The sequence below is a fragment of the Ceratotherium simum genome, chromosome 16, assembly GCF_057802395.1.
Source record: "Ceratotherium simum simum isolate JZ-2026a chromosome 16, ASM5780239v1, whole genome shotgun sequence".
NCBI classification, from domain to species: domain Eukaryota; kingdom Metazoa; phylum Chordata; class Mammalia; order Perissodactyla; family Rhinocerotidae; genus Ceratotherium; species Ceratotherium simum.
Window position 1 is genome coordinate 45124841 of NC_141915.1, and position 14354 is coordinate 45139194.

Genomic DNA, 14354 nt, shown 5'->3' on the forward strand with positions numbered 1-14354 from the left:
GGAAGAAAGAGGAGAGGAAAAGGGAAGGAGGAGGGAAGGAGGAGGGGAGGAAGAGGAGAAGAGGAGGAGCAGAGGAGGAGCGGAGGAGGGATAGCAGAGGAGCCCAGTGTGGGGCAAGATGTGTCAACCAGGGAGGAATGGGCATTCGGAATCCCAGACTGTAACCTGAGCATGACTGCTATGTTTTTCCTGAGGGCTTCTCCTGCACAGGCCGAGTTTAACTGCTGAAAGTGCCTTGGCTGTTGATTTAAAAAACCAAAAATGGGGGCTGGCCCCATGGCTTAGCAGTTAAGTGCACACGCTCCGCTACCAGCGGCCGGGGTTCGGATCCCAGGCGCGCACCAACCCACCGCTTCTCTGGCCATGCTGAGGCCGCGTCCCACACACAGCAACTAGAAGGATGTGCAACTCTGACATACAGCTATCTACTGGGGCTTTGGGGGAAAAAAAAAGGAGGAGGATTGGCAATAGATGTTAGCTCAGAGCCGGTCTTCCTCAGCAAAAAGAGGAGGATTAGCATGGATGTTAGCTCAGGGCTGATCTTCCTCACACACAAAAAAATAAATAAATAAAATAAAAAACCAAAAATGAACCGTCTGGGCCTTTTGTATGTGATTTGTTGAATAACCGACTCCGGAGAGCCCTCTGCTTCTGCCTCCCCTACCTTGGCTGTTGCAGGCAGGATTGGTAGTGCCTGGAAAAACAACTGGTTGGGCTCAGCTTTCCGTTGGTCCTAGAGGACAGCAGCTCTGGGTGTGTATAGTAAACACTTGGCTGGGTAATTGGAAAACATAGCCAATGTGGATGAGTGCAGAGTTTTGGGCCCATCTGCATAGGGTGTGTTCTTGGGGGGATGGATACTGACACACGGGTTGGGGTGGTGTGCTGTCTCTGGGCTGTGAATCTAGCAAAGAGGCTGGCCTCACACAGAGTTTCAACCTGTGGTCTTGGACTCAGTGGCACCATGTTGGAATCTAGAACTTTCCAAACTTGCCTAGTGGTGAGAATCACCTGGAGCGCTTGTTAAATATAAAGGTTCCCAGGGTGGACCCTGGACCTGTTGCATCAGAATGGGTTGTTAGGGTAGCAAGTTTGGCAAATACTGCCAATCAAAGGGGCTGATCATTGGGGTCATAGTGGGTGGAGGTGGAGTTAAGGTAGCCAGATAAAATACAGGGCACCCAGTTAAATTTGAATTAAACAACAAGTAATTTTTAGTATAAGTATGTCCCAAATATCTGCTGAATTTGGCAAGGTGGAGGTAAATACTAGGAATTCTTCTGTAGCCCTGAGTGCACATCAGAAAGTGGACCAGCTCACACTCAGCCTGACATCCAAGGATGAAAGAAGAAGAATGGGTTTGGGTCTAGCAAAGCAGAAAAAGACTCCTATAGTTTTTACTTCTCATTTTCTTCTCTACCTCTGCGGGGGAAAGGTTTAGGCCACTATTTAATTCCTCTTTAGTCATGAACATAATTTTGTTCTCACTTTTCTGCTGTTTTTTCTTCCTTTCTACTCTTTTTTAATCTGGAGGATGTTTATCTTGAGAGTTTTGCTCCAACTTGTTATTGTAAAAAAAAAAAGTATAATATTGAAAGTTCTCCTCCCCCTGTAAACAATGGGGTATCAATACCAATAACCATAAACTAAAATGCTTTCCTTTTCCTCCCTTTTCTGTCCCCTCCACATTTCTCTCACTGTATGTTCAAGTGGTTTCTTGTCCTCACCGGATGTCAATCAACAGAACAATGTTAATTTATTTGGATTAGAGGTGTATGGTAGCTCCCTGGGGGAAAAAAATAGGTACCAGGGCATATTTTGTTGTTCAAGGAAAGAGTATGCTATAATAGTAGTGATTATAATGGGAAAAGTAGAAAAGAGTCACCTTCTATTTGCATTTATTTGTTTATATCATATCAAAAGGATTTGAGGGGCCGGCCTGGTGGCCCAAGTGGTTAGGTGCGCGTGCTCTGCTGCGGCGACCTGGGGTTCGCTGGTTTGGATCTCGGGCGTGCACCGACGCATGGCTTGTTAAGCCATGTTGTGGTGGTGTCCCATATAAAAAAAAAAAAAAGTAGAGGAAGATGGGCACTGATGTTAGCCCAGGGCCAGTCTTCCTCAGCAAAAAAAAAGGATTTGAGTATATTTGACTTAGATTGAGATTTTTATGTTTTGAAAGCATTTCACGTACACAGGCTTATTTTATCCCCTGACCAACCCTGTGAGATAGGTAGGACAATGGCAGTTATTCATGCTGTACTTTCCCAATTTCCAAAATGGGACTCATAGCATGTGTCACTCTCCTGGGAGAGGGAGGGAATTCAGCTCACACAGCACGTGGGCTGGAACCTCCCACCTCTGTGATCTTCCCCTGCATCTTGGTTATTTTTGCCCTTTTTGTGTAACATCCGGTTTCACTGGGAGCTGGAGCTTGCATAGTCCTCCCCCCTTCTTCCAGTTTTCTCTCTGAGTAACCTAGAAACATTCCTTCTACCTTCTCAGCCTGGGTTATTAAGAAAGGAAATGTTGCCCGAGTGTGTTGAGGTCACTGCCTTTGTATCCTGGGACAAGAGGCTCTCAGGGAGAGCATGGCCAAGAAGCAGGCTTGTTAGGTTCCTGACCTCTGATGTCAGTGACCACAAAGGGAGGGAAGGAGACAGTTTTTGTTTCTTAGTGTTTATATATCTAACGAAATTCATAACAAACCATAAGGACTGTCAGCAAGGCTTGGCACTTCAAACCTTCTAATAAGCACTGTCATGTTAGGAAATGGGGATCAGGAAACCCCCCTCCAAAACATTCTCTCCATCACGGATGCAGCCTAAAGACTCACAATGGCTTTGCTGTTCTCATCAGTTTCCTGGTCTCCCCCTTCCCTCTCTCCTTCAGCAACTGTCTTAGTCCTGGAAAGGATCAGCTCCTCAGTGCCTCTTGGTCTATCCAATCATTGCCTTTTTTGGAAAGTTTTCTCCTTGGGGCTTTGTGGGCAGCTGGAATCAGAAATACGGTGGGGAGTTTTTTGAGCAAGAAAGAGACTACTTCCTGAGGGAGAAGGGTTGGGAGAGATGGGCAGGGGCAGCAAGAGGAGTTTGGGCACAAAATCCAGAAGTGCTCATGAATCCTCCCCTCAGCCATTCTGTCCTCAGCCAAAACTGGGTGTGGGGAGGTGATGTTCATCTCTCAGAGACTTGGAGGATCTATGATGGCCCTATTAGAATCTTTTGAGCCAGGAAGGTTAAGTCTTGTGCACTGTTTCCCATTGCTGATGTCATTTCTCTACCTCATACCCATGAAGCTGAGAGAAAAAGAAGGAAGCTGCTGGCTTCCAGAAGTTCTTTACACTCTTTGCCTGGGCCAGGGTGGTCTTCATGCCATTTGTCTTAGTCTGTTTAAGCTGCTGTAACAAAAATATCATAGACTGAGTCTCTTTAACAACAAACATTTATTTCTCACGGTTCTGGAGGCTGGGAAACCCAAGATCAAGGTACCAGGAAATTTGGTGTCATAGATGGCCATCTTCTCACTGTGTCCTCACATGGCAGAAGGGGCCAGGGAACTCTCTGGAGCCTCTTTTATAAGGGCACTAATCCCACTCATGAGGGCTCCATCTCATGACCTAGTCACCTCCCCAGACCCCACCTCCTAATACTATCACCTTAGGGGTTAGGGTTTAACATATGAATTCTGGGGGGACACAGATGTTCGGTCTCTAGCACTGTTGGTGTTGTTCATGTTCCCATCCACCTGGGGAAGCCCTTCAGCCTATCAGAGGAGGGCTGGACAGGAGAGGGGGAGAGACTTTGAGCATCGGGAGGGGTTTTAGGCTACAGAGTCTTGATTTTTTGAGTATGGGTGGCTCTTTGTGGCTCAATCCCTCTCCTGGAAATATGGCTCCCTGTCACCTGAGGGGGCTGAGGAGGCAGAACATTATCCTTCCCACACCTCCCACATCCCAATCTTGCAGCCTGTTCCCTGCCTGGGGCATTCCCGGGTGTAGCTCTTCCTGGGACTGTTGCTTCCACACTCCTGCTTCTCTGCTTGGTTCTCACTCTATACAGAATGTCAGACAACTTATCATTTTACGAGAATAATTACAGTGAGAGAACCTAGTTAGCATCTCACTTCTGCCACTTCCTAGCCCTGTAACTTTGGGCAAGTTACTTAACGTCTCCAAGCCTCAGATTTCTTACCTGTAAGATTGGGCTCGTCATTTGTGAAGCCTCCAGGCCTCAGGTTCCTCAATTGTAAAATAATAATAGTTCCAGCTTTACAGAACTGCAATCAGGAGGATTGCAATGATCCACGTAAAGTGCTTATAACAATGCCGGCCATGCAGTCAGTGCTCAGTAAATGTTAAGACTAGTTGTTCTGGGATATTGGTATGGGTGATTCAACTGACTTCTGGAAGTGGTTGTAAGAGGGGCTGGGTAGGGATGGGGGCATTGAGGTTCTGAAGGCCTAGATATTGTGAAATAGGTCCAGGGAGGGGTTTCCCAGCTTTCCGGCCAGTCCCCTCAACCTTGGCAAGGAGCCCGCATGGACTTGCGCCCACACAGTGCTGGCTAAATTTGCTGAATGTCCAGAGCAGGAAGGGACTGAAAACACCATGTTGTCTAACCCCCTTATTGAACAGGTGAGGAAACTGAGGCTCAAAGGAGTGAAATGACTTATCTGAGGTCACTTGGCTAGTTAGTGGCAGACCTAGGATTGAACCTGTTTCCTGATTTCCAACGTGGCATGTCCCCCATTCAGTACTCAGATGGAAACAAGACGCAGAGCCCCAGAGGGCCATGGGATACATGCCAGGGTTTTTGGAAGGGTGCTCAATTTGCCCTTTGTCCAGGGTGAGGGAAGAAGCTTACAGTGACAGGGTAGGCTCTGGTCAGTGGGCTGGCATCATGGGATTCACCCAAGCTTGTGGAGTTTGTTCATCATTAATTTATTCAGGAACTATTTATGGAGCATCTCATAATAATAGCTAACATGTAATGAGTATTTACCCTATGGCAGGCACCGTGCTACATGTCATATGAGCACTGTCTTATTTAGTCCCACATAACCTCCATGTGAGGGTGGGGCTGTTATTATCTCCACATTGTAGCTGAGGAAACTAGGCATGGAGAGTTTAGGTGACTTGCCCTAATAACCAGAAAACCTAATAAATGGCAATTCTGAGATGTAGTCTCAGCCAAACTACTCCTGTGCTCTTAGGCCCTACTCTCTGCTGCCTCCCCATACGCCTTCCCCCGTCACCTTTGTGGTAAGTCCTGGGTTAGGTGCTGGGAACAGAGAGGGAACAAGATGCACACAGTCCCTGCTGTCATGGATCTCACACCCTAGGCAGTGTCTTAATATAGTGGCTTCCAAACTGCTTTGTCCCTGACCTACAGAAAGAAATACTGTGTATATCATTTTTTATTATACATGTTATACCCTACTCCCCAATATATAAAAGTTTCGCAAAACAATATTTACTTTTACTATTTATATGCTTTGATACTTTCTATTTTATTCTGTTACATTTTATTTAATAAAATGGTGGTTGAGGCCTATTAAATTGATTTTGGGACCCATAAATGGGTTGCATTTCACAGTCTGAAAAATGCTGGTCTAACAGGCATCTTACTGTACTTACCCTCTTCCTAGCTACCAACCCATTAACAAGCACTTCACCCAACCTTTCTGATGCCTCAATTTCCCACTTCTGTACAATGGGCTTAGATACTATCTTAGGAAGGACCACACGAGTTCATTTATGCTGGTTTAACTCCAAAGTGCTGGGTAAGCTCTAGGCCATTGGGAGATGGCAGAGCCTGCAGGAGGCAGAGAGCCACCACAGCTCCGATCACAGGGCTTCCCATGGGCTCCTGTCTTACAGGCCCTGCCTCTGGGCTCACCCCGCTGTAACCTGAAGGAGAATCTGTTGAAGGATAACTGTGCCCCGGAGTCCATCGAGTTCCCTGTCAGTGATGCCAGAATCCTGGAGGACAGGCCCCTCAGTGACAAGGGCTCTGGAGACAGCTCCCAGATTACTCAAGTCAGTCCCCAGAGGATTGCGCTCCACCTGCGGCCAGGTAGGAATGGGCTCGTTGCAGGGAGAGACCTCAGACAATGGGCACAGGGCACAAGGTGGAGGTCTGAGCAGGAAGCCTTGGGGAAGTAGCTCACAATGGAAATTGGGTGGGAACAGAAGGATTTAGGGGGAGGCGTGGGCAGAAGAATGGAAGAAAATGGAAGTTGTTGGGACTTGAAGTCAGAAGATCTGAGTTTCAATCTTGACTCTACCATATATTACCTATTTGACCTTGAGCAAGTTACTTAACCTTTCTAATATAGTAGATACTCAAAAAATGTTTGTTTCTTCTTTGCCTCAATGCCTGTTTTACCTAGCTTATAACTTTGTGTTGGGGCTCAAATGAGATATAAGATGAGAAAGCAATTTGTTAGCACCCTTTCCATGAGAGATTGGGACAGGGGCATGAGGGCACAGAAAATAGGGGCAGGAGACCTTCAGAGGGAAGAAGGATTAGGCTAGGAGACAGGCTTTTGGAAGCATTGATTTTGACTTTCCAATTATATCAAGAAGAATTTAAGAAAGTACCTTCTACATGCAAGGCATCTGTTGGGTGCTATGGGATTCAGAGAAGGGTGGGACATAGTTCCTGCCTTTTACAGGGTCTGAAGTGTAGTAACTGCCAAAACCTCTGTGACTCAGGTTGGTAGACCCTTGGGGCCCAGAGGAGTAGACAAATGGGTATTTAGAGAGGCTGGAGAATTTTAGAATGGAAAAGAAGAGGTTAAAAATAGGAGGGTCAAGAGATTTGAAGAGGAATAGAATTTCAAGGGGAGAGGAGAAGGGACCAAGGCTTTCAAGTTTGGTCTGATCAAGAAGTTACTTAATCCCAACTGTGTCCAAATACATTTATTAATCTTAGGGGGAGAAGACAAGAAAAACTAATATCCTTCTGCCTTCCAGATGATTCGAAGAGTTTCTCCGTCCAAGTCCGGCAGGTGGAGGATTACCCCGTGGACATCTACTACTTGATGGACCTGTCTTACTCCATGAAGGATGATCTGGGGAGCATCCAGAACCTGGGTACCAAGCTGGCCTCCCAGATGCGCAAACTCACCAGTAACCTGCGGATTGGCTTCGGGGCCTTTGTGGACAAGCCTGTGTCTCCATACATGTTTATCTCCCCACCAGAGGCCCTTAAAAACCCCTGCTATGAGTAAGTCGCTCCTCTAGAAGCCTAGGGCAGCATCCCTCCCCTTTGCCCCAGGCAGTTCCAAGTCCTGGCTCCTATTTCTAGCTCTAGGGTAGCTTTGGTGGCTGCCTTCTGGTCAAATCACGTCTCCTCTCTACCTTGGTCTTCCTGTCTGGCAAGAGGGCTAGCCTGTTGATCTAGAGTGTTGTGTCAATAGAGTCCAAGGCTGTTAGCAGACCTCGAAAGAAAATTCATCTGGGGCCGGCCCTGTGGCTTAGCGGTTAAGTGCGTGTGCTCCACTGCTGGCGGCTCGGGTCCGGATCCCGGGCGCGCACCGACGCACTGCTTCTCCGGCCATGCTGAGGCCGCGTCCCACATACAGCAACTAGAAGGATGTGCAACTATGACATACAACTATCCACTGGGGCTTTGGGGAAAAAAGAAAAAGAAAAGGAAGAGGATTGGCAATAGATGTTAGCTCAGAGCCGGCCTTCCTCAGCAAAAAAGAGGAGGATTCAGCATGGATGTTAGCTCAGGGCTGATCTTCCTCACAAAAAAAAAAAAGAAAATTCATCAGTTTCTTGGTCTTGGTCACAAATAAATAGGAGACAAGAGAATGGGAGGGAAATGAGATCAAAAGTAGAGAGAAATTTATAGATAATGAAATAGAGGAATTATGATTTCAGAAGGATTGATTCTGTCGTTATTGTCATCATTGTCCTCCTCAACATCAAGAGTATGAGTCCTATAGGGTTAAAATGCAAGGAATTAAGTCCTAATTCCTAAAGGAATAGTCCTAAGTCCAAGAGGAATATAAAAGTGGAAATGATATTTATTGAACCCTCTAATAGTCTATAAATTGATAAGTGTGCCTCTATTGATACTTTGGCTTATAACTGAATGGTTTTATTTAATTGGTGAAAACTATGCAAATCCATGGGTTATAATAATTTAAAATGATGGTTACTGAGCCTGACAAGGTATGAATTTACTTTTTAGTTTTCAAAGTTATATAAATGTGCCTTTTTAACCTTCTGTCTGGGTTGTAAGTTTCCCCAATAAAGATGTCAGCCATCAATTCAACAAACAAACCGTTGGGCTGGGGATCGAAATGCTCCTGTCTGGCACAGATCTATCAATTTATTGATAGATTTAGTGTTCAGGGACATTAAATTATTGACGAACCTTTGCTTTGTTGTTATGTTAATGTTACTTTAGAGAAATGTTAAGTAAAAGGTAAGAGCAGCAACAGAGCCTCACTCTGATCTAGGTGCTTTGCATGTATTGACTCATTTAAGCCTCACAATAACTCTTATGAGCTGTGTGCTATCACACCCCCATCTGCCCCCATTTTTATAGGTTAGGTAGAGAGAAGCTTGCCTAGGGTCCCATGACTAGTGAGTGGAGGAGCTGGGATTTGAACCCAGGCAGTCTAGTTCCATAGCCTACTCTCCTAGCCTCTGGGGTAGCTGGAGGTGAGGGCAATGTGATGCCTCGGGTAATTTGAGGGGTTTGGAGTCTGAACTGTCTGGGTAATTGTGGTTGTGTAGAAGTGGCCTGAGAATACCACTATCCATATTTGTCCCCCTCTCTCTCCCTCCCACTCCCCATGCTGCCTTTTCCATCAAGGTGTCTGCTTAAATTATCTCCTTTCCTCCCCAGTATGAAGGCCACCTGTTTGCCCATGTTTGGCTACAAACACGTGCTGACGCTAACTGACCAGGTGACCCGTTTCAATGAGGAGGTGAAGAAGCAGAGTGTGTCACGGAACCGAGATGCCCCAGAGGGTGGCTTTGATGCCATTATGCAGGCTACAGTCTGTGATGTGAGTTTGGAGGGCACAGAGTGCAAGGTGGGGTTGGCACAAATCAGAATGGGGAAGGAAGTGGCTCAACTGTGGGGATTTCTGTGTGAAACGAGAGATAGGAACTAAGCAGAGCTTCATACAGTATGAGCAATGAATTGCTCCTGATATGCAGCCTCTGCTTCTGTCTGCTCCCTGGCCAGAGTTGACAATCGTTTGAACCCCAGTGGTCCCAGATATTTCCTGGGGAGAGCATCTTCCCAACTTGTCTGGAAGTGTATCAGAGTCAAGCCTGGGTTAACTTAACCTCAGCAAAGTGGGAAGATATTCAGATGGGATTTCTTCTAGCCCAGCCCAGCTCTGCAGATACAGGTGGGTTTCTAGATGGGCCATGTGGTTATCATTGGAAAAGTTATATTTGGAGTTGAAGTAGGTGTTTTTCAGCTGCTTGAACTAATCAGCTATGAGACTTTTCCTAAGAGAACAGAAACCCCTGAGTTGGAAAGCTCCAGCTTGTGTTCCAAGGACTGGGACTGAGGCCCTTCTCCAAGACAACTTGTTCAGCCCTTCAGGCAGGGAGGGCCTTGAGTCTTTGTTTTCTACCAACTACCTGGCTGAAGTTGTATTGTGTCTTTTGCCTTTTTATTTTTTAACAGGAGAAGATTGGCTGGAGGAATGATGCATCCCACTTGCTGGTGTTTACCACTGATGCCAAGACCCATATAGCATTGGATGGAAGGCTGGCAGGCATTGTCCAGCCCAATGATGGGCAGTGTCATGTTGGCAGTGACAACCATTACTCTGCCTCCACTACCATGGTGAGATTCTTGGTACCACACCACCTATGGTCCCTGTTCACTATGGCCAGGGCTGCCCTAACCCACCATCTTTGTTCGAATATGAAAATGGCTGTCCTTCCTCTGGGCAGGGTGCAGGGCTCATTTCAGCCTGCCCTCACCCTGCCCCTCCCCACCAACTGGACACCCACATCCAGGGTACAACCTGCACAACCATTAGAAATGGTCCTTGATGTAGTCAGTGTTACCACTACCTCCACTGCCTCCAGCACCACCTGCAGCATCATGGCATCCAGAATGGACTCAAAGGACTTTTGCAGGTCCAGCCGGAAAGCAGGCCTTCCTGTCTACTGTGCATGATTAGCCCCTTGGAATACCATGCTCACTTGTGGTTATTGGAAGATGATAGAGGAAAAAGAGACAAAGATCGTGCAAAGCATGGAGAGCTGGTCCTGTGAGGAAAGGTTAAAGGACTCAGAGTTATTTAGCTTGAAAGAAAGAAGGCTAAAGGATGATTTAGCTGATACATGAGAAGACTTCTTGTAAGTTGTTTTCTATGGCCGTAGAAGGTTAAATAAGAGGCAAGGAGTTTACATTGAAACAGAGGAAATTACTGTAAGCCATAAAAGAAGTGTACAGACCCTCAGAATGCTGATACTCTGGGTATCTGGGGGATGTGTGAACTCTTCGTCTCTTACAGACAATACAGCAACTACCTCGTCTAGGCAGCTTAAAGGTACACCTATGTAAAGACAGGAGCCTGAGCTAGATGATCTTATGAGCTCCCTGCAAGGTCTTGGTTCCCAGGGACATGTTCACAATTCACCAGCATCCCTATTGTGGCTTGAGTTCCTTGGTGTCAGCCATATCCAAGTCAAGCACTACCAGGCAATGTGTGAATCAGTCACCACTGACACTTAATCTGTGCAAGGTACCTTACCAGGGGCTGAGGGAGAAAAAGAGACTATATAAGGTCCTACCTTTAGTGAGTTTTTAGTTTAGCTGAGGAGATGTGTTACCAATAACACGAGATGCCTGATTAGTGCTAAATGGGTGGCACAGTCAATAAGGGCTTCAGGTATTCAAAGGAGGAAAGCTCATCATGAACTGGGATGGTCAAGGAAGTCCTTCTGGAGAAGGTGGGACTTGAGCTCGGTCCGAAGGAAGGAGGAAGATTACCCAAAAGAAGGCCACTCCAGGTGGGAGAAAGAGAGTGGGCCTGGTCAGTGGTAAGTAGAAGACGGAGAGAGTGAATAATGATTGGAAAGGAAGGTTGAGACCATATGGTCGAGGATTGCAAGCACCAAGTCAAGCCATCTGTCAGCAGCTCCTCCAAAACAGGAGGAAGCTTTGAAACAATGAGGCCTAAGAGTACCTGGCCCATGGAAGCTGCTCCATGGTATGAATGCATTGAATTCACGTAGGAAGAAAGAGGTGCTTAGTTTTGACACCACCAGCCTGTACCTTTTCATCCATCCCTGGAGTTCACAACTAGGTTTGTGCTGCTACTTACCCGCTTTCCTCATGTTGATCATAGGGTGAAAAAGTTTGAGCACCACTACTCTCTGGGCCACAGCCCAAATCAGCCAAGTTCTAAGGCTTCGAATCCAGGGATGTACGTGAATAGACTTCTTAACTAACCTCTACATCCTCCCTTTTCACAGGATTATCCCTCTCTGGGGCTGATGACTGAGAAGCTATCCCAGAAAAACATCAATTTGATCTTTGCAGTGACTGAAAATGTAGTCAATCTCTACCAGGTGACTATGCCTTCAGGGCTCCCTGGAGTGGGAGGCGGGCCTGTGATGAGTGGACCTGTCTCAGGGCACCAGCCCATGCTAGCATTGGCCATGGTCTCCAACCAGGGAAGACCCTCCTCTGACCTGTTCCCTGGAGCTAATGATTTCTCTCTTTGGCCTTTCTCCTCCAACCTTGAACCTAGCAGGATGGGTGTGTTGATGTTTAACGGTGGTGGAGGGGAGTGATTCAGTGGGGTGAGGGGTGCGAGGGGTTCTCTATAATTTTTCTCAAGGTTGGAAAACTGCTAGATTTATTCCTGGCAGTGACAAGTAAAATATCCCATCCTTCCCTCAGTCTTCATTTCAAGACCCTCGATCTGATTTGAGGAGGGCTTTTGGAGACCACCCCCTTCATTCAGTCAGCCCTGAACATCTTTATCTTCCTTTCTAGAACTACAGTGAGCTTATCCCGGGGACCACAGTGGGGATTCTGTCTGCCAATTCCAGCAATGTCCTTCAGCTCATTGTTGATGCTTATGGGGTAGGTATCTTGCTCTGGGAATGGGCCCACTAAGAGTCTATCTCACTTGGCATTACCCAGGAGGGCTCAGATTTGGGAGTCCTGGCTGCTAGTCCACTAAGCAGCCTTCACTGCCTTCCTCTTGTTCTTCCAGAGGCCAGGTGATGGGAGCCAGCCAGATGGCCAGCACTGGGAAGAATGCTGCCTTCTGAGAAAGAAATGGCTCACAAAAGAGTGTCAGGGAGTGTTAGGAACAATGCTTAGGAGCAAGAGCTTAGAGAAGGTGGAAGGAAAGAGAGGATGAGGATGGTGATGAGGAAGGAGCAGAGCCCTGATATTGGGGGTGGGGGCAGGGTGAGGGAGAGCTGGGCTTCCACAATAGAGAAAAGAGGGAGCTGAGCTGCAGGGAAGGTGAGGTTGATTAAAATTTAGGTACAAAGTGCTTCTACCCAGGGTGACCTGCATTAGCACTCCTCTTTTGCACTTCCCTGAAGCCTATAGGAGGGTGTAGCTGGTTTGGATTTTACCCAGACTCACCTAGACTCAAGTGGGAACAGAGAGAAGGAGCAAGTCCTGGGCAGGAAATATAGCAGGAAATAGGCTGCTAGGGGTGCTAAGGCACTGCCAGGGTGGGTCCAGAGCCACCTGACAGATTTTGCTTGGGATGGAATTGGCTCCTACCCATTTCCTTACCTTCTTTTCCCCTTTTCTGCTCAGAAAATCCGCTCTAAAGTAGAGCTGGAAGTGCGTGATCTCCCTGAGGAGTTGTCTCTATCCTTCAACGCCACCTGTCTCAACAATGAGGTCATCCCAGGCCTCAAGTCTTGTGTTGGACTCAAGATTGGAGACACGGTGAGGTGGGCTGGGCAGGGGCTGAAGCTGCAGCTCTGACCCTGGCCTGTGCCCCGGAGCGTCTGTGGGCACCCCACCCCTTCCTTCCCTGGACCTTCTTCCTGAAGCACATTACAAGTTAGATGCAAGGGAGCTGCCAACCTTTTCCTCTGAGGCTTCTATTGCCTAAATCTTCTCTGTTAAGAGAAATTCACCGTCAGGATTTTCAAAAACTTGCATTTAGGTTACCTCTGTTTGTTTATGTACAGTTGATTGCAAATGAAAATATTTCTTGGGGCTGGCCCTATGGCATAGCAGTTAAGTGCATGCACTCTGCTGCTGGCGGCCCAGGTTTGGATCCCGGGCGTGTGCACCGATGCACCGCTTGTCAGGCCATGCTGTGGCAGCATCCCACATAAAAATGGAGGAAGATGGGCATGGATGTTAGCTCAGGGCCGGTCTTCCTCAGCAAGAAGAGGAGGATCGGCATGGATGTTAGCTCAGGGCTGATCTTCCTCACACGCACACACACACAAAAAGAAAGTCACACACACACAAAAAAAAAAGAAAGAAAAAAGAAAATATTTCTTACCTTCAGCTCCTAACCAGTCTCCAACCTCCCTCAAGGTAGTGCCTTTCTTTCCTCCACAGTGTAAAATGGCAGTGTCATCTATAAATACTTATTGAGCACTGACTTTGTGCCAGGCATTGTTCTAGTTGCTGAAGATTCAACAGCAAATAGAACAGGCAAAATTAGGTACCCTCATGGAATTTCAGAATGCAAATGTTCACTTTGCCCCTTTAGTCCCCCTATGGCTTTCCTTCCTTAGTGACTGGTTCCCCTCTGCTTCTGCCTGAGGGGAGGGGGTTGATGAAGGGGGAGGGAGGAAAAGAGGAGGATATCTATATCTATATCTATATCATCTATATCTGTATCTATCTCCATCCATCCATCTGTCTGTCTATATTCTAGGCACATGTGCACACACCCCATGTAAGAAATATTGGCCTGAAATGTGTTTGATTGCACAAGTGATGAAATGTTCTGTGGAAATTGAACAGTCGATTCTGAGCCTGTGGTTGCCAGCTGTGTGGCACTGTGTGGTGCAAAATGGCTTTGTGTGTTTTGCTCATATTATGTAATCAGTCCAGCTAGCTTGGTTGGCCAGAGCAGAGTGTTCAGGAGGTCACAGGCTGTGTTCTTCTTGAGCTGGTTTATATCACATGTGGAATTAAAAAAAAAGCAACCTATCTCATGACTGTAGACCATGTCTCTGCACCCAGCCAGATAATGTCACAACTGCACAACTATCCCTGGGCTCTTGATTTGCTTTGCAGATCTTGGTAGTGGGAAGGCTGAGGAACTCCAGATAGTGGAGGATAAGACACCAGTCTTTGTATTCCTGGGCAGGGCAGGGAACAGCTTCTTTCCCTCCAGGGCTGGAGTGTTAACAGGGT

The 14354-nt window shown here is 47.0% G+C and overlaps 1 protein-coding gene across 2 annotated transcripts in view; it reads left to right on the top strand.

Annotated features, from left to right (window-relative positions):
• ITGB3 (integrin subunit beta 3) overlaps positions 1-14354 on the top strand; it is a 47688-nt gene that overhangs the window by 17063 nt on the left and 16271 nt on the right. For both annotated transcript variants that reach the window (XR_015554747.1, XM_004432617.3), the window contains exons 3-9: positions 5879-6074; positions 6977-7229; positions 8868-9030; positions 9666-9827; positions 11471-11566; positions 11997-12086; positions 12783-12917. Coding sequence is in view for 1 of the 2 variants with exons in the window: in XM_004432617.3 (XP_004432674.1) it covers positions 5879-6074; positions 6977-7229; positions 8868-9030; positions 9666-9827; positions 11471-11566; positions 11997-12086; positions 12783-12917 (1095 nt within the window). In the remaining variant the exon portion in view is untranslated. The remainder of the gene's footprint in view (positions 1-5878; positions 6075-6976; positions 7230-8867; positions 9031-9665; positions 9828-11470; positions 11567-11996; positions 12087-12782; positions 12918-14354) is intronic.